General features: G+C 45.3%; 1 protein-coding gene across 2 annotated transcripts in view; it reads right to left on the bottom strand.

Moving 5' to 3' along the window:
* Positions 1 to 16,575, bottom strand: part of FBXO21 (F-box protein 21) — a 42,625-nt gene extending 26,050 nt beyond the window's left edge. Inside the window, exons 1-6 of one of the 2 annotated variants that reach the window (XM_090063174.1) lie at positions 16,337 to 16,575; positions 12,645 to 12,780; positions 7,441 to 7,535; positions 4,462 to 4,583; positions 1,554 to 1,700; positions 308 to 348 (exon numbers count right to left, since the gene is read on the bottom strand). In XM_090063174.1, coding sequence (XP_089919300.1) covers positions 308 to 348; positions 1,554 to 1,700; positions 4,462 to 4,583; positions 7,441 to 7,535; positions 12,645 to 12,780; positions 16,337 to 16,560 — 765 coding nt within the window. In that variant the 5' untranslated portion in view covers positions 16,561 to 16,575. Of the gene's footprint in view, positions 1 to 211; positions 349 to 1,553; positions 1,701 to 4,461; positions 4,584 to 7,440; positions 7,536 to 12,644; positions 12,781 to 16,336 lie in introns of both variants that reach the window. The other variant, XM_090063173.1, reaches the window with a different exon arrangement.
* Positions 16,576 to 20,337: the final 3,762 nt, after the last annotated feature.

Consider the following 20,337-nt stretch of genomic DNA (forward strand, 5'->3'; position numbering starts at 1 on the left):
CACACCATGCCTCAAAATCCACCAGCAAATGCGCAAAAAAGTTACTATACTAGAGAATGTATCCAAATCTCCCCTTTGGGATGCAGGTGCAAACAGTTTAATTCTACCTACTTATTCAACTACATTGATGCAAACATGACAAAATAAGTAGAATTCCTTGAACTGTATATTTGAGCAGCTTCAAAATCTGCTTCACTACACATCCATTTACCTGGTGAATATATGAGTTCAGAGAGTTGTAGTAGTCCATCTCATTTCCTTTGTATTTTAATTGTTCATACAGGACACAGTTCATAGCATCAAGTACCTGCCTTTGAAGCTCCACTTCAGGAATCATTAAGACCTCTCCTAAAACATATAATTAAGAAAAACATTTTACCTAACAGCAGAGAGGTAGTTAGTGATGTCAGCAGTCTCGAAGGCACCACTCTGCACTAACTGGTTCAGAAAGGTATGAGCTTTCATAGGCAACAGCCTACTTGAAAAGCCTATGCCTCTCTGAACCACTTAGTTTCTAAGGTGCCATTCTGCCCTACCTTCTGCCTAAGTGACAGTAAAAATAGATGGGTTGGTCACTCCTTGAAAGGGAACAAACATTAAAGAAAACTTTTCAAGGTTTGTAAGACATACTCCTTTCCCTTGGATTTTAGGAGCTACTCAAATATGTGGTGGATTGGCTGTTGATGACTTGTAAGTTCTGCAAGGAAGAGGAGGATGCCTCCAATGCCAATACTCTCCCTAGTTCTATGGTAGGACTACTAAAAAGAAAAGGAGTTGAACCAAATACCATATTCACAGGGTACAAGTCAATGTGGTATATAAGCCCACCCCATTTTTCTGATTCAAAAGTTAGGATTTTCATAGATCTGGTGTATAAGTCGACCTAACTTTTTGGATTGGAAATACGGGGTCAAAACATAGGGCCCCTGCACGCTGTCACTGCAGGTAGGCCACCCGAGGGGTGATGCTGGTCTCACACGTTTCCACTTGCAGGGGCCAGGACCAGGCTCAGTATTTGGCTGCCAGGGCCCCAGCCCCTGCAAGTGGCGCAACAAAGGTGGGCTGGGCAGGCTGCACTCCTTGCCACTGCACACCATGGGGCAACAGCGCCTGCGTGGGCCTGCTGCCTGCCTTGTCCCCAACATCCCCCACCTTCCCTCACCCCACACACCCACATCCTCCCCCACACCCACACCCTGCCCACCTGAGCTCCACGCCCCCACCACCCCATTGAACGTGGGCTTTGCACTCCTGCCAGTCTCAGCTCTCTGCTCTGTGCTCCAGCTCCCCCATCCCGGCCACTTCCCTATGTGATGCCCTGAGCACTACAGCAAGGAGACTAGGAGCTGCTGGATGCCAGAGAAGCAGAATACTGCCAAGCTGGGCCCTAGATAAGGTGTATAAATCGAGGTGGAAATTTAAGGGTCAATATTTAGGCTTCAAACCTCGACTTACACACTGTGAAATCCAGTAAGTCTATTCACTTAAATAAAAACTGCAGATTTAGTATCACTTAAGACGACCCAACTAAAACAAGTATTTCTATACAGTACCTGCCTTTGAAGCCAAGCTTGGATGTCTAGGGTTTTTTGTCCGAAGGTCTTTGCGAACTTTATCCGTGATATCATCCACTTGGGCCTGGACACCTTTCAGACAGATGTCTGATAGTGGATTACAGTACTGATCAATTAAGACAGCACCTGGAAAAAAAAAAAACTTTTTATATTATACACACACACACACACACACACACACACACAGAGGATTTCCTTTTTTTTTTTTTTTTTTACTTATTTAATTGTATATGCCTACTTTTAATATTGTAAGTGATTTTGGTTAAATGTAAGGCTTCCTTTTAAAATTTTCATTGGTTCTGAAAAAGTCATATATAAACACAGAAAATAAAGAGATGCCGATAGCAATGTTACAGGCCTTTTTATTTAAGAGAAGCAACACAATTGTTGTAACATCTCAGACACTTTCAGATCTCAAGCACACGGCTCCTGCTTTCCCCAAGCACAATGTTTCCCCACTGGGTTGAAAATATAAGTAATGGAATACAAGGCAGAAGAGAGAAGCCTAAAGATGATCAGGTCTGCCATAAGCCATTTCTTTTCTTTGAAAAACTACAGCAGCTTCTTCTCACATCATATCTAACTCTACCTACTCTTCTTTTAGACCACACAGTCTCAATCTCACTTCTGCTTTTGTTGATTTCTTTCGTTGCACTCTTGCTCATCCCAAAATCCTTTTCCTTATTTCTTTGTTCATCTACTCATACCACTCTTAGTAGTCTTCACCTAGTATGTCTGCTACACCAGGACAATTTACCTTTTTTTTGGTCCAAGTGTCCTCTATATCTCAAACCCTATCATAATAAAAAAAAACAAAAAAACCCCAAACAAAACACTTCTTCCAAGACTTCTTTGTTGTCTTGTCTTTCTAAAACCTCCTTATGACTCAACTTATTGAGGTGATTATACTCAAGTCTAAGATCTCTGAAAAAGGGACAAATACTGTTTTTCCTTGTTCCATAAAATGCCACAAGGTAGGTTTAGGTTTATGCTGGAACCGGAAGTGTGAATATGGGCAATCAAACCTACACTAGATACTAGGTAAGAGTACAGCTTAGGCTTCAGATTGGGCTGGTTAACTAAGTAAAAGCTCACGGCAGGCTTATAGTCAGGTGGTTAGCTCAGAGTAAAGCCCCATGCTGCCATTTTTTAACTGATGCTGCTATCCCTGTTAAATTATATTAAAACTTTCATAGATCCAGCTGACAACTGTACTGGAGACACTCTGGTATGTTTACAACTCACTATGTACATAATGAAGATCACCGGTTAATATCCATTCCAGCGCACGACCTAGAAAGGCCACAAAGTAGCACCCTTTGTATTTCCTTTCACCACATGCTACCTTCTCTGATGTCTACTAACACAATTAGATTTGTGTAGGATAAAAGCAAAGTAAATTCTAGAACACTTTTTAATTCTCAATTTCCTGCAGTTTTAAGGTACACATCAAAACCAACTACTTCTTCCATAAACCTTGGGAGAACTCTATATATTCCATAGTCTAAAACTAGTCTCTCCAGAGTAAGCTACTTGTCTACCAGTACCACTTAAACTCTACATTTTCCAAGGCAAGAATTATACAAAAGATGCTTTACCTTTAAAAAGGTGCCAAACATTTCAGGAAGTATACTGAGTGCAAAAGCAAATGCAATTATGAGTCCTCAAGGTTTTCTACCAGTTTGTTACATATAAATTCTCTACAATATGCTGCTAAGGGAGTACTGAAGTAGATCATTGTGAGACTAGATAAATATTGATATTTCTCCAGTCTCACAGCACAGCATGAGTGCTTCTCAAGATGACAGTAGTGAACAAACATTTTAAAAAAAGATGAGATTGTCTGAATATTTACAGAAATAACAGCAAGTACCTTTGGAAAGGTATTATCATGAGGAACTAAACTAGAAGATAGTTAATAAAAATAGATTTTATTTTTATGTAGAAAGATGTTAAAGAATACACAGCCTGTCTAAACCAAGGATGGATCCTTATTTTCAAAGGATTCAATAATGGTCCTTTGACCATTAATTTTTCATGTTCAAGATGGATCCTTATTTTCTTATTCAAATAGACATGGCCTGAAACATCTGCTTTAACACCAACATTTAAGGACAAAGTGAAAATACTGATATTTTAATATTTATACTGGTATTTTGTCTTTAAACAGCAAAGGGAGCCATAATTCTCAGTAAAGTGCATGTTCTTTGCCCAGTTATTACAATATAACAAGTATACACAGAAAATAGGGTCCCAAAATTCAGACACAGCATATCACAACATAGATATAATACTTCTTCAAATGAGAGAAGCTAAAGTGACAAAACCCTTCTTCTATCAGCACAGCTGGGTCTACACAAGGATTTTAACCAGCAAAGTTACATCAGCTGGGGGGCTGATCTATTCACATATCTAGCTGAAACTGCTATGCTGGAAGAACTGTGCAGTATTGACTTGGTCATAGTCTTGCATCAACTCTTTTAGAGCTGCCAGGTGCATATGAAACACATCTAGGAAACAGAGGAAGGGGGAACGAGGGAGAAGTCATTGTTACTTCGTATATAAAAATGTAAACTTTCAATTTCTCAATTTCTCTTTTCAGCCCTGATGGTAGTGGAAGGGCAATATAAAAATGTTATTTCATTCAAGAGGAGGTGGGTGGTTTTCTAAAATTTCTGCACCAGCTCAAATATTTGTTAGACTATGGAAACTTTAAGACACTACATTTTTGAGGCACCTTAGCATCAATTTAACCGTTTATCTCAATTCGCCAAGTACGTTTAAAAATGTACTTGAGTTTAAACATTTTCTAAGGCCTTTACTGAATATGGATGAACTTAAGCACATATTTAAATAATGTCTCATTAAGCCAGAGTCCTATAATCACCTTCCAAAAATGACTGCTGGTCCACAGGCCGTTGAAGATATTCCTTCAGGTTTTTTAAAATATTCTGCTGTCGTAGGAAGTATAGAATTTTTTTTGCATAGTATTTCCAGGTAAGCCCTTTCCTGCAGAAATATAAGAAGTAGTACTGAAAGCCAAGCAAGCACATTAAGTACAAATATTCAGTCTGATTCTCACAGTTCATAGGGATTTGAAATTTAGACCAACGTAATGAAAACATGCCCTGCCCACTCACTCCCAATCTGTGCAAGCCAAATGCCAAAAAATGCATTGCAGATGCTCTTTGTCACACATCCAGAAATGCTCCCTGGCTTGGGTAGCTTATTGACATGCACCCTGTGCTCCTCCAATTGTGGCTAGGTTACATTTTTTCAACTTTTGGCATGAGTGGAGTGGAAGCAGAAGGTGTCTTCACAGCACTTCTTCCCAACACAACTTAGCTGGACAGTGTGTCAACAAGTCCTTTGTTTTGTGAAGAACAAGTTTGATATTATAACAAGAGCCAAGGAAGCAAGACAGAGATGTGTCTGAGGTGTTGGCTGGAGCAGTGTTAATCTAAGGATAAAGGCAGAGATATAAACATTTAGGGCAAACTCATTATAGGCAGCAACACTTTTGATGCCACTTAACAAAAGTGACAAAATATTGTGATGATGGCATTCAAGGCAGCTATAATGTCAGAGATTTCCACGGAATGCCTGTTTAAAACCAAATATTTTCTTTACAAATCACTACCTTCCTTTCGACTCCCTACAGAATACAGACTCTTAAAATAAAATATCCTCAAAGATTTCAACAGAAAAACAAAATCACCACAAGAGAGGTGGGAAAGGGGCAAAAGTTCTCAGGAAAAGCATCCTGAAATAAATATTTTAAGAGTTGGGTATGAAGAGATTTGTCAGGTAGACAACATAGCACAGAGCTCAAAACACAACAGCCTGCCACAGTAAAGGCCCTATCAGGTGAGGTGAGGCTGTCATTTTGAATATAGTTAGGGCATACATAGTTAAGGGCCTTAAAAGCCAACAGTCCCAGTTTTACAGGCATGACAACTATAGCTAACAGCTGGGATTTTCAACCTTTTTTTTTATGGAGTGTACTCTTTCTGGGTAGTTCTGGCAGAGCAGGGGGCAAGGAGGAAGCTTGCATGTGACGGCATGGGATGGAAGATGGCCATGGTGGCCACTGTGTGCAAGCCCCACCCCATCTCCAGTCTGGGCAGCGGCTGTGCAGCCCACAGAGGGGAGCCACTACCCTTGTATCCCCACCACCCTGCTCCTGGGAGAAGGCGGCACAGGGTGGCGGGTGATGGTGCTCCTGCCCCCTATGTGTACCCCCTTGGCCCTTTCCAAGTATCCCTGGGGGTACACATACCCCCAGTTGACAACCCCTGCCAAACAGGGTCAACACTGGCCTTTAGCACCTTACTACCAAATGCATCCACTGCCCTCTTCAGTTCCAGAGAACTTAAATGCACAGGTCCCAAACCCAGAGTATCAAGGCAGATTTCCATTTATTTTCACCACAATTTTATATCACACCCTATTGCTGCTACTTAGAACGCATTTGAATTGTTTCTCTGAAAATAATTCCTTCTCCTTGCTTTTCTTTTTCCCCCAAATCACAAACCAAACAAGTCGTCTTCATCCTGCCGAATGGATAAACAACCACATCTTATAATGTTACTGCCCTTTAATTACTCAGGATACTCAATAGGGACAGCCGCTTTTTGGAACATCTTCCAGCGAAGTGATTTAGCCTAATGATACTGAATGGCAATGACTACAGCTTAATCAGAGTATAATTAGCATAAATTCTACTTTATAGGGATGCATTTGGCTAAGCCAAAGGCTTGAATGGTGCTTAATCAGCTCCCCATGTGCAACGTTTAGCCCCAGCTTTAATACAGGAGTTACACAATGAATATGGGAAAAAAAGAAATTATATGAATATTTTCATTCTGGATTATACCTTTTCATACCTTCTAATAGTACCTTAAGTGGGGACAAGAGGCTACTGGGCTGTATTAAGAGAACTCTATTCTCGTTCCAAATAAAAAAAAAAAATCTATTTTTATATGCCACTGTCAAACAGACACTGAGACAGAGTCTTATTTCAGTGACAATGGTCACCACCTCACTTCTACCAAGATTAGCAGTGGCAACCAAAATTTATGCAGACAAGAGCCACATATGTTGACTTGACCTCCACATTATGCTTTACCAAATAAATCTGCATCTGAATAATAACTATACAAGTCAATCAAGCTCATTTCAGAAGAAAAGCTTCGAAGCTGTACCACCTTCAAAGACATTTCAAGGAAGCCAACAAAATGCAGTATAAGCAGACTGAGGCCAAAAGCCAAGTTCACTGGAGAACATTATAAATGGTTTCCCATCAGGAAAATATTGCCTAAAGAAGAATGCACTGCATTCAAAAGCTTGTTTAAGTTTATTCCAACTATACTGTTTACTCAATAAAAGATACCCATCACCCACAAAAATCCTTTCCCATTGCTATTAAGGTTTATTATGAAATTTCAGACCACCATTACCTGAGGGATAGAAAGATGACTATCAAGAAAAGCTTCCTAACATTGAGCCCTTACTCTGTAAAGAAGAATGGACCAGTGATGAAGGTGCTCACTTGGAAATCTGGAGGGCCACTTTCAATTCCCTGCTCTGCCACTGACATTCTGCACAACCCTATGAAAGCCATGCGGACTCTTTCTGTAGGACCCATGATGGGCTCAACCAAGTGACTTGTACTCTGCAGTTCTTCTAACACCATCCACACTAACTCTAGGTTACTGTAATGGACATAGAGTGTATGAATTAGGTCTCAAATATTTTTACATGAAGGGAGTAAAAGGACATGGAGTCAGAACTATAGGATTTCCCAGCACCCAGCAAGAAGGTAATAAATATTTTCCCTTTCTACCTGCTTTGATACTAAGCTCACCTTCCTTCCATATTAAGGATAGACATCAGCTCATCCTCAAAAAAATGACTTGGACATCCAAGAGTTTCAATGTCACTGAAGCCATCACAGGGGACCTGGCAAACAGAACACCATGTTATAAACTACAGTGGAGTTTTCTTCATCAAATAAAAACAGGTGATTTCACAACAGCCTCAAGAGCTCAATTTAGCACTTTGCTTATAACAGTGAAATTGAACTGAAATTGGATTTTCAACACCTGGCAGCTGCGAGTTCCCACTGAGGGCTCTCAACTGTGTGGCTACTTCTGTTTGAAAAAAATCAAAGAGGTGCTTTGTTGTCTTGCAGCTTTGATGAAAAGATCAACTGATTAAACCATAAAGACTGTGCAAATAACTGATTTTTTTTTTGCTTCAGTAGCCAAAAAAAACCAACTAAAAAAATAAATCTTGTGTACAGTTAAAGGATCCTTCCCTTCCCCCTGAAATTTTATGGAATTAAGAAAAATATTTGTAACAGTTCAACTGAAATGAATCATTTTGATTTTAGGCATCTTGAATACAAGCCAAGAACTAGTTTCACAAAATGGACCATGAATTTTGCCTCAAATTTCTAACTGAACCAAAAATGTTTATGATATTTAGCCTGAATTCATTAATCATTTCATGTTGGCCACATTTCCATTTTTCAACAAATAAACAGTTGGCCAAAAAAAAAAAAAAATCTAGCTCTGAAAATGAACTGCCAAGGGACCTAATAGATACGGAATACAGTAGCAACTCCACAAACAACTAAACCATAGAGGTGCACTAATACATCGGTCCCATATCAGGTCAGCATCATTATAAGGAAAATTGACTGTATTGGCAATTACCCTTTTGGCTGATGTGGCCAATAACATGGCTGATAAATGTTGCGTGTGTGCACACAGCTGCAGTGCAGCACATAGGCAGCCAGGACTGCAGCCGGGTCTGGCTGGTCAGTCTGGGGGGGGGGGGGGGGGGGGGGGGGGGGGGGGGGGGGTTGACCAAGGTCCCCATGGTGAGAGGGAGTGGGGCAGGGTCTGCCCAACCAGGACAGGGCACAGGACTGAGCCGTGTGCAAGGCGTGTGGCTTCCAACACTGCGTGCACCCCCAGGGGATGCATGGGGGAGGGAGATGTGCCCCTGGATCAGTGCACAGGGCGAGGGCGCTGTGGGCTGAGGCCACAGCTGTGCCAGGCTGTTCCTGGCAGGAGTCTTGAGCCAGCCTGTGCTTAGGGCAGGCGACAGCAGTGCTGGGAAGGTACATGGGGGGAGCGGGGAGGGCTACAGTGAATTTTGGAGTGGCTGCAGCTCCTTTCATAGCTCCCCCACCCAGCATCACCACCACCTGCCCCAGCCCCCCCACAGGGAAGAGACCAGCACAGCTTCAGCCCCACTCTGCTGTGGCAGCCCTCCCTCACCCCATGCACAGATCCAGGGGCATATGCCTCCCATGCCTCCCTTGGGAGGTGTGCAGCAGCAGGAGCCACTCCCCCTCCCTGTGTCCCCTAGATGAGCTGCTTACAGCTCTGCCCTATGCCCCATGCCAGCTGGGCAGTGCCTGCCCCAGCCCCAGCTCCACTCCCTCCCTCATCTCGGGGGGGGGGCCTCAATCTGCCCCCCCCGCCATCCAGTCCCTCCCCCTCAACAGACTTACCAGCTGGATGCTGCTCTTCAAGCTGCCAGGCTGCATATCTGGAATCTGATCAGCACTGGCTGATATGGCTCGTTAAAAATCTGCCATCAGTATCAGCCCAAAATGTCTCTACTGGTGCACCCCTACTAAATCACTAAATGTAAAATTGCTCAAGAGTTGCAGAGATGCACACAGTTAATACTTAAATGACTTGTATGGTACGGAAAAATTTATGCTTCAGTTGCTTTAAACAGGGGGCAGAACTCCCACTCAGGCATGATTATCAGCCATTTTGATTTAACAATAATGTCTGCTTGATCCTGGATTGATACAAGTTAGCTGAGGCCACAGATAGACAATCAAGTTTCTCCTGGGAGAAGCTGTTGCTCTCCCAGGAGAAATAATGATGTGGTTTGATACAGATGTTTAGGATTTTTCTCCTACAGTAAAAACTGCCACTCCAGGAGAAAAATAACCTGGGAACACTCAGGGTTAAATCACTCACAGGAGAGTGTCTCCTGGGACAGCAAATGCCTGCATTTTCTGTGGCTTGTCTCAGAAGAGAACATACATCTTCCAGCATCTGCCCTACACCAACCCTTCTCCCCTGGGAGACCGTGTCAGAACACTACTCCTTAATCTCCAAACTGTTCTGTGGGGAAACAGGTTGACCATGGGTAGTCTGGATCAGCCAATCAGTACAGCCCTGTGCATTGTTGCCATCTGTCTCCAGGCCAACTAAGGGAGGCTGTAGAGCATGCTGAGATGTGTGCACAGAGTCTTCTACCTCCACTGCATACCATCAGCACTGCAAGCTCTCCATTCTTTAGGACCTCAGCATTTAAATGCCTGTATACACTGCTCTTGGTAAGTTTTTTCTACCAGGAGAAAAACCTGGAAGAGTTCTCCAGATTATCTGAATGGGCATACTTAGCCAAAATTACCCTAACTGCATGAAACAAGGCTAACTTTGTAGTGGCTTGATACATATGTATTAATACAGAATCATTAGGAGGTAGCAGATGCATCACCAAAACTTATATGCACATCCTTTGATATTGATGCTATAGATATGGCTGTCTACAGACTTGCATAACTACAAAATAAGCAATGTGCCTTTGCCTTGTATTGATTTTACTCATATGATTTCTTACAAAATGCTTTAGATTGAACATTTTACACTCATTAGAAGAAAACAGTTCACCCCCAAAAAACTTTAGCAGAGTAAGTTTATCTGAATTTGATGCATATACCGTGTTTATTCACATACCACACACTCTTTCCCCAAAACTCTGCCATCCAAAACCGGAGTGCATATAACCACTAAGCTAATATTCTTCACTGGAACACAAGCAAACAGACATTATGCTCTTACAGATGCTCAGATAGCTCCCACTTGTCTCTGGCACAGAAAGCAGAAGGGGACAGAGTTTAGTGTTAATCTCCAAATGGGTGCTAAGGAATCTGAAGTACAGGCTGAGCACTGTAGCCTGTGCCTGAAGCAACAGTTGAGGGGCAAGTAAGCTGTTGCATGCAGTCTTAGTATCTTGATAAGGCTTGTCATGTGGCAATAACACTTTATTATTTACATTAACTTATATAAAGAACTAGTTATAGTAAAAAACAAACAAACAACACCCTTGCTACTAGGTGTGTACTGATACAGATTTTGGGAGCTGATACCGATAGCTAATTGTTAAGGAGGTATATCAGCCCATACTGATCCGATTTCCAATACAGCTGCATCCAGCAGGTAGGTCCGTTGTGGTGAAAGGGGAGGGAGTGGGGCTGGGGAAGGTGCTGCCCAGCTGGGGTGGGGCAGGGTGGGCACCGAGCTGTGGCTAGTCTGGGAGGCACTGGGAGGGGCAGCTCCTGCTGCTGCTCCAACACCTCATCCAGGAGGGCATGCATGTACCTCCAGATCTGCTCTGGACAGGCCAAGCAGGCTGCAGAGCTGCACTTGGGGCAGGCAGCAGCGATGCTGGGAAGGGCACTACAGGGGAGGGGGCTGCATTCACCCCAAATTTCAATATAGAGCCCCTGTAGCCCCCTCCCAACACCACTGCCACCCACCCCGAGAGCAGCACAGTGTGGCCCCTTGCCCCAGCCCATAGCTGCAGCCCACCCAGCCTGCACTGCACAGATTCAGGGGCACATGTTTCTCCCCTCCCCCCATGCCCTCCTAGATAAGCTGCGGGAACCACCTGACAAGCCGCTGGATGAACTGCATGCAGCGGTGGGAACTGCCCCTGCCCTCCCCCCATGCCCTCCAAATGAGCTACAGCTTCATCCCACCACCCTACCCCACCCCAACTAGGCAGTGCCTACCTCTGCCCTAGCATTACTCCCTCCCTCACTGGGGGAGAAGGGAGGGGGCAATGATCTGACCCCCCATGCCCCTTCCCTCCACCCCTCCCCTTTCACCACAACAGACTTACCAGCTGCGTGCAGCTGTTCACACTGCCGGGCTGCGCTCCTTACTGCCTGCCTGCATGCATGCTGCGCTGCAGCCGCGCGCACGCAAGGGCATTTATCAGCCAAATTATTGGCCACATCAGGCCAATTTCTGATATAGTCAATTTTCTTTATATTGGTACCAATCCAATATCGGACCAATATATTGTTGCACCTTTACTTACTACTGCTCTTGCAAAGGTCTGGGACTTAGCCTTGTTGCTGTCCTGCCAAACCAGAAAGTCCCTGTTGCCTGACCCATACAGTCTCCTGGGATGCCACATTTCCCAAGTGCTTCATGATTCCAAGATGGCTAAACTCTATGGCCAATATGGCCTTGGGAGCACACAGGAGCCTTTCAAGACTGCTGAGTGCTCCAGAGGCTGGGACCACCCCTCAGATGACTGGGGCTCCCAGTCATGGAAGCATGCCACCTGGGAGCTCCAATCAGCTAATGGGGCTCCCAGCTGGGGAAGCACAGGGAGCCAAGCTAGCTGTGTAGGAGGAGCCCAGGGTCAGGATCCCCCCGCAGTAGCAATATAGTATGGCAGGAAGTATGACTGTTGACCCTGCTTCAGATTCCATCATGCCTTTATTTTAATATCTGTCAGAGGCCTATATCATAGTCAGGTATGAACCTGGAAGAATCTTTTTTTTTTTTTTACATTCTACCTTCCAGAAACAAGGTGCACGCTTTATTAGGTGACATGCAGTATGCAAGAAAATGGTGGTAAGTGAAACAGTAGCTTTTGAAGGATCATAACATTTTTAGATTCAAGTCTGGTTATCAAGTAACGAGTAAAGAACTTTGGGAAATGCAGTAAAGCTCCTAATTGCAGGTAAATGTGATATATATGTAGAGAGCACTTGGAGACTTTTAAAGTCTACAGGTTTTAAATTTTTGGAACACAAATGTTTCTTCTATTTTGGAAAAATTAGTGGACAGCTGTTCTTGTGTAAACTGATGGACTTATATTACCTTTCACTAGTCAGTAAGACAATCCTGATATTTTGATCATAGGCAGGAAAAGAATAAGATCAGAAATACACAGATACACGGATACATAAATAGCTAGGTTATTTTCAGATACATGACAAATACGAAAACTTACGTGCTCTGAAAAGAACCTTTTGGAGAATGAAGATACAATTCTTCGAGCTTCTAAGCCAGCATTGCGGCGTGCTTTATATTCCTTGAACCAATTAACACCGTCTGTCTGGTTGTAGTATTTCAGTAGTGATGGCCACCTATGTAACAGACAAGCAGGAACAGGTTCAAAAGTTAATGGTTCAATCCCACTAAGAGAGCTTAATATTGCAAAATGTTACTTATTGCTAGGCAATTAACCAACGTGACTCTAGTATCTGAGACAAAGCCAAGACATTATATCTTCACTCTGATGTAGTAAACCATAACTCCTGTTTTTCCCATACAATTATTTCTGGTTACACATAAAATGTAGCAAACAAACTTATTTTTAAACATTAACTAAGTGTTAAAGAAGAGGTTTTCAAAAGCCTGAGAAGCACAAGTCCCTCCCACAATCTTTCTATAAGACCTGTGACTGTAAACACTTCAGGCACTTCTGAAAATCTCCCTCTAAAGCTTCACAGAATTAAGATTTAATGTCAGTAAGAGACTAAGTGCCGTTTTAAAATTATATTAATTTTCCAGTTCCAAAGACAAACCAGCCTCAAGTAGACAATGATCTCATCTATTGAGTCTGGAATTCATGCCCAGTGTTCTTCTTACTATATCTCAGCTCTAACTAAAGGGTGAGTAGAAGATAACTCCCTATCCTGTGTTAAGCACAGCAAATGACAAATAGTTATAGGAAAATCTCAGAATTTTAAAATCAGGTCTTTAAAGCTATGGGTTACTTTTAAAGTAAAAATACTTTATACATACACAACAACCTACACAGGTCATAATAAAGGCACACTGGTTTTGTTCAGCACAGCTGTCAAAACTAAAATAGCATGACCCATTCCTCATATAACCTGTCAAGTACATTTGAGCTGAAAATGCAACTTCAATTCATATTTCAAATGCTACTATTGACAGCAGCCTTTTTCCTAATAAAATGGCATCATTTAAGACACCTGCAGCATGGCAACCCCATGTAAGAGAACATGCTAGGCCAGCTATATTAATAGCTACTCAAAAGATAAAAAAATCAGATACTTAATGAGGATGTATAAAAGTTGAAATAGAATTGTACTTGGTATGGTTGGAAATACTGTTGGAAGTGTGAGTGAAAAGGTTGTATAAAACAGTGGCTGGCCCTTTTGTAATTTGCTGTCATCTTCAGTGTATATTTTCCAATTTTCATCAGAATATTAGTATTTTAATATGGCCTTCTTGCTTGCCACAACTTTACTGTAATAAAATCTTCTTTATCTTTATTAAAGTTGTGGCAAGCAAGAAGGTCATATTAAAATACTTTAATTACTGTAATAAATACAGTAATTACTGTAATAAAATCTTTTTTATCTTTATTAATTACAGGATTTTTTTTAAGTTAATTTTTTTTAACATACTGAAAAGGGTGACATGTTTTATCCCTATTTAATAGTTATTACCAAAACACCAACATATATAACTATTGTGATTGAATAAATATTTTATTATTGGCTAAGTAAGACTACCTGAATTGCTGCTATGCAATTCAAGAACTATCCAAATAACGTTACAGTTATAGTAACTTTCATTCTGAAGGAGTCCAGATGCTTTTCTCACCAGTAGAATTCAGCCACATAGTGAAAAGACTAACAAGCATATATTTTAGGAGGGTAAATAAAGAATAATTTCTCCAACTGAAATTAGAGTGAGAATTTTCCAGAGATTAAATGTAATTACTCATAATAGAAGAATCAGCCAGGAATAAAAGGTCAATATTGCAACTCTTGCCAAAAGATCTATTATCAAAGACAGGGACAGAGACATGTACTAATCACCCACCATAATCACTTTCAAGGCTGGACCTGTACCATTTTAAAAATTCATGCTTGCTGCTGGAATTAGAACCAGAGAATTGGTGAAAATATCTAGCCAGGTACCCAAAGCCACAGCTCACTGAATTGGAGAACCAGCTATTGTTCAATAGCATCTTTAGCAGGTGGAGAGAGAATATTTAACTCATTTGAACTAATCTAAAATTTAGTAGCCAACTGGCAGTTAGAGAAAGCAATACAACCTACCCTTCTGTGCCAAGATGCTGACAAAATGGTACTAGATGAATTTACCCTGTTCCAAAAAGCGTGGTAGCTCCAGTGAATTACAGACCATTATTTGTTCTCTGAGAGACACCAATATGAAGGTAGTGTTAACAATATGAACAGCAACGATCCTGTTTGAGTTTTTATTCAGTTCTATCATACGTGATTTAGTTACATCATTGTCCATACCTTGCGATTACCCTTCAAGTAAAAACTAAAGCTGCAACCTGTCAACAAGAACCTACTGGCGTTTCTCTCAAGGTGATGCAGCTAAAAAGTGAAGATTTGTCAGCAAAGCGCTACACCCATGGAAGAATAACCAGAGCGATAAGCAGGCAGATTAGTGACCAAATCAAAGCCTTTGTGACCAAGTGTTAACACTTGTTATGAATATTGAGACCACCTACAGAAATTCTGTATGGACAGTCCTGCACCCTCTCCATCCAGCTGAGAACACCTTGGGGCATCGCCTCAGAGAGAACAGAAGATGGCTTCTGTCATTACCAGAAACTCCCATATCACTGCCAGGCTGAATTAAAAACTGGTTTTTTTGGCTCTGCCACCACCTCTGAAGCCAGTTTAACAAGCTCAGGTGTGGCATGATCTGCTATGCCCAGACTGATTGTGCCTGGGGCACCTAAGACAGGCCAGCGCACATCAGTGGTACAGTGGAAGAAATCTGCATGCAAGCTGCAGAGGCCCTCTTTTCATGCTGAACTTTACAGAGGTCTTTTCAAGCCAAACTCAGAAGCTACTGACTGGTTCAAAGGTAGTTGGGCAGGTGCAGATGCTCCAAACTGCCTTGCCTGTTTTGCCCATAATGCAATTGCTATAATGACACCAAATCTGACTTAAAACAGGGGTGATGCAGCCCTGGCCCGTGGGACCCGGGTGCTGCATCATCAGCCTGTGGGTGGGACAGACCCCATAGGTCTGAACATTTGGTGGCAAGGGAATAGTCGCACCGCCTCACCACAGCTCAATTTCCAGGTCTGTGGGCGGCCCCCGGCTCTAGACATTAAACTGAGCACCCAGTCTCAGTGTGTGGGGCTGGATGAGGGCAACCCTGGGTGCCAGGGCCCAATCCTTGTACATTTGAGGCCGGGTGGAAGCATCAGAGGCCTGATCCTGGTGCATGGGGCTCAATCCAGTACTACTCATCTGGCCTGTGGCGCTTGAGTGCCGCTGACACTAAACCCTCCGGCTGCTCAGCCACCCCCACTGCAACGCTGCCCTCAGTGTCTCCTTGCAGGGGTTTCATCTTGACTTGCTCCTGCCGCTACAGCTGGGGCAGTCGATGAGCTATGCTGAAGATACCACGAGCCCACCAGGGAAAGCAACCGGCCGCCACGAGGGCAGCCGATGACACTGCCTGGGCTGAGACTAGAAAGAGAAGGAGAGGGAGCAGGTCGGCCATCGGGAACAAGACAGCAGACGGGGCCCAGCAGAGCCCCCGCCCCAGTGCCGGGGCCTGCGGCGCCACCAGAGCAGGGGAGTGACAGCGGAGCGGCCCGCTCGGGCCTGCGGGACGGGGCAGGCAGCTCGGCCAGAGCCGGGGGTCCGGGAGGTGCCGGCGCCTGCTCACCTAAGGCGGAAGCACTCCCGCCAGACCTTGCCGCGGGGGGCGCAGGCGTCGCGCAGCCGCCGGCAGGTGCAGGAGACGCGGCCGATGTCGGCGGCGCCCAGCGCGGCGGAGCAGAGGATCAGCTCCAGCAGCTCCCCGGGCAGCGCCGTGAGACCCATGGCGCCCGCCTCCGCCTCCGCCTCCGCCTCGGGTTGGGCACAGGGAGCCGCCACGGGCGCCGCCATCTTGGCTGTTTACCTGCGCGCCCCGCTGGCCCCGCCCCCCGGGTCAGGGAGCGTCCGCCGCTTCCGATCCCGTAAGGAACCGGGGTGGAGGGAAGTAAGGGAGCGTCTACGAAGTGCCTCGGCCACCCCTGCACGCGCACCGCGCAGACTCGGGTTGCTCGGGCGGGGGGGATGCTTGCACTCATGTTTTGGGTTTCTAGGGGCGCTCGCCCACCAAAATGCAATACCAAGATGTGGGGACAGGCTTTGCTGCCAGGCCCAGACGGCCATCTGCCCCGAGGAGAGAAGGGCAAGGGCATTTATGTGTCCTACGCAGAGAGCGGGTTTCAAGCAACTCCGTCAAGTTGCACAAAAGCCTGCTGGCGCCAAGTCCCCTGAAGTGCTCCCCACGGGAACCGCAGGTCCCCTCGCCTGCTTCGGGGCTCACACCACCCTCCGCCTCGCTGGCCGCCTGCTGCCTCTTGGGCTGAGCTGGCTTCAAGGCCAGGAAACGCAACAGTCCACGGCGCCGTCCGTCTCCAGTGCAGACTCCTCAAGGTGCCATAGGGAGGGATCAGTTCCCTGCACCCTCCTCCCGCCTTGGGTCTGGCTCCAAAGGCGCTGCACCCACCTCTCCCAGCACGGCCATGTCTCTGGGGACCAACCCTCCTTCCCATCTTATTCCATCAAATCCACTCTGGAAAGGGTGGGCACACGAAGCAACTGAACAGTTCCTTCATGTCGCCGATTGGGAACCGGTTCACAGCTGTGCGTGACGCGCCGGGCTCTGGCACCAGTGTGAGGGGTGGCCCCCAGCCCAGCGTGCCCGCTTGCACCCAGGGCCCAAGTGTCTGGGGGTGTTTTCACTTTCCTTCTTTCTCTTCTCTCCTGAACAGAAGTTCAGTGAAGTTCAGTAGCCCTAACTGCAGTGTGATCAACCGACTCAGGTTGCTCTTGCTCATGCTTGGACTCATGTTTTCGGGTTCCCAGGAGTTTTCAGGGGGACGATAAGGGGTCATGGTCAAAGAGCGAGTGAGGACACAGCACAGCAGCGGAAAGGAGTTCACTGAGAACAAGGGGCAACAAAAGGGAAAGATAGAGGAAGTCGAGTTCTGGCTGTATACCAGAGTGGCCAGCTGTGGCAGTAGGGTAGGAAAGGGGTGGTTCAGTGTGGGTTGCCTAGAGGACCAACTGGTCCCGTGTCACAGAACATCTGGTGTTCCCATGTAGCACTGAACTCCTTCCAAGTGTTTGAGTTTCCAAGTACACTTTTGAACCATTCTAAAGCGCTTCGGGTTTGGATGAGTGTCCACTCCAGGTTTAAACTGCACTTAGACCAGTCTGAATGTTTGTGCATCACATCAAGAGATTGCCCTCCAAATCTACCACTTCACCTTTCTGTCTCCTTCACAGCTCAACAGTACCAGAGCTTGGGGTCGGGCATGGAAAAGCCATTAAATCATCCTGGGGATGGAAAGCACTTGGTATTCTCAGTTACTGTGCTCCAGGGAGCTCTCTGCTCCCATGCTACAGAGCTTTGGCACCTTATTCCCCTTCGCTATAAATTACTAAGGAAGCTACTATTTACCAGCTGTCTGCTCACTAACTCCCTGTTGAAGACTACAACCTGTGAATTCATTGCCTAGCCCTTTTCTCAAATCTTCGCTACCACATGTTTTCTGATCTGACCATCTGCATGAGAATGACCCAGATACTAGAATGCTTCACCTGAGTAGTCTGGAGATGATTCAGGGTGTGGTTTCACCGCCACCTCACTGCAAGGGGCAAGGGGCAAAGGGCATGGTGGGATATGTCCCCACCCAGATTTGTGCATGGGGCAGGGCCAAATGCCAGCTGTCTGTTGTGGGCTTGGGGCACCCCAACCTGCTGCTCTGCTCCTGGGGGCCCTGCACTGGCCATGCCATGGCGAGGCACCCCCTGCCCACCCAGCAGCAGCAGGGATGGCATTGGCATGTTGTGCCCCCTGCTACTACTGGGCAGGTAGGGGGCACTTGGCTGGCACAGGGCTCCCGAGGAAAAGGCAGCAAGGTGGGAAGCTCCCATCCACCCCCCACTCCACTTGCCTCTGCTCTGGCTGTGCCGCCATGGTGGGGGCGGGGGAGAAATGTGGCTGGTGGGCGGGGGTGGAGAGGCACATGGGAGTGCAGCCAGCCAGGCACTCCAGCTGGGAGCAGAGGGGCTGCAACCTCCCCCTGCCCACACACATTCCCGTGTGCTGCTTCACCCACCCCATCAGTCTGAGTTCACCAGCTGTGCCATTGTGTCCTGCTTTTGCCTTTTCAAGAGGTGGTCTCCCTACACTGAGGCACACAGAAACAGTCTCCATGCTCCTGCCTTTCTAAAGAAGCATCCTCCAGAGCTTTTCCCTGAGAGGAATGAGAAGAGAGGAAGAGCCTGTACAGTGATTCTCAGTTAGGGTGCTATGGTACCTTGGGATGCCTTGAGATCCTTTCAAGGGTGCTGTAGGGATCTCAAGACTTTGAAACCTCACAACAACAACAGGAGATGGAAAAGCAGAAGTGGCAGAAATAGCGCATCATGGACCAAAGCAGAAATCCAGCGCCACCCACCCCACATGGAAACATGTCTGGGCTGCAGTATAGTCTGTCGATCCTGGATAGGCCTTATCGGCCATTTTTGGACACACAGATGAGAGAGTCATGGAAGACAATCATCCTCGACTATAAGGGACTGCCGAAGAAGAAGAGGGTACCATGCAATGTTAGTTAGCACTGCTAGGTGTGTAAACCCAGATATTTCAAACAGGAATTCTTAGTGTTAAAACCATTCTGACTCATGATCTTTCTGAGTTCTTTGCAACAGAAGAATTGCTGTTTTATTTTTTTACTACAGAAAAGTGAGTGAAAACTAAGAGTTGGCGTTTTACAAGACGTGTTGAATTTAAGGAGGGGTGCCTTAAACCTAAAAAATATTGAGAACCACCAAGTCCACAATTTCTGCTGCACTGGCAGTGGCATTGGCTAGATTTTCCAGTGATCCCAGTAAACAGTCCCTGTCCTCTCCTGTTCGGGATGCTGTGGGACTGTTTGACAGTGGGAATGTGTCTGCATTCACACCTTCATGCCTCCCTCTTGAGTGCTAGGTCTAATCTTTATGCTGATGCTACTCTAACCTCCTTTCCTCTCCCTGGGGTTTGGACAGTTGCTGCACCCCTGCCTTCTGCTCCAATGGGGACTGCTGCTCACTCTGCTCTTGCTGTTTTGGTCTCTCCTCTGCTTTAGTTAACAGCACTGCAGCTGTAAAATCTAATGTGTTAAAGTACTGGTCTTCTGCAACCCTGTTTCATTTCTGCCACTGACTTGTCTGGAGATCCAGGTTAAATCTTTCTCTGTTTCTGGGCTCCATCTAATAAATAGCCAGAGATAAAAGAGAATTTGCTTCAGAATTCTCCTGAATGGATTATATTTGACCAGATTGGAGCCAGTGTTCATTCTTCTCTGCTTTCCAGACCTCAAGAAAACCAAGTATTATGGCCAGAGAGAGAAGAGATGGAACTAAAGTGGCAAGAATCCTTAGACTGCTGCAGTATTGGTAAACTGACTGGGTGGGACAGAGTAGATGAGCCCAACAGCTAATCCCACTCCACTTCTGCTACAGACAAAGGAGATGTGACCTAGGGGAAAATTCCTTTCCAGATTTAAACTGGCTGATCACGTGAGCACAAATCACCAGGATTTAGGAACAGAGGGTTTGCTGTGCTGTGCTGTGCTGTGCATTGGCTTTTCTTCTGGTGTCTTGCCCTCAGCTGTGGGTCAC

This window comes from Crocodylus siamensis, chromosome 9, assembly GCF_052110815.1.
Source record: "Crocodylus siamensis isolate JL-2025a chromosome 9, ASM5211081v1, whole genome shotgun sequence".
In the NCBI taxonomy this organism is placed as follows: Eukaryota; Metazoa; Chordata; order Crocodylia; family Crocodylidae; genus Crocodylus; species Crocodylus siamensis.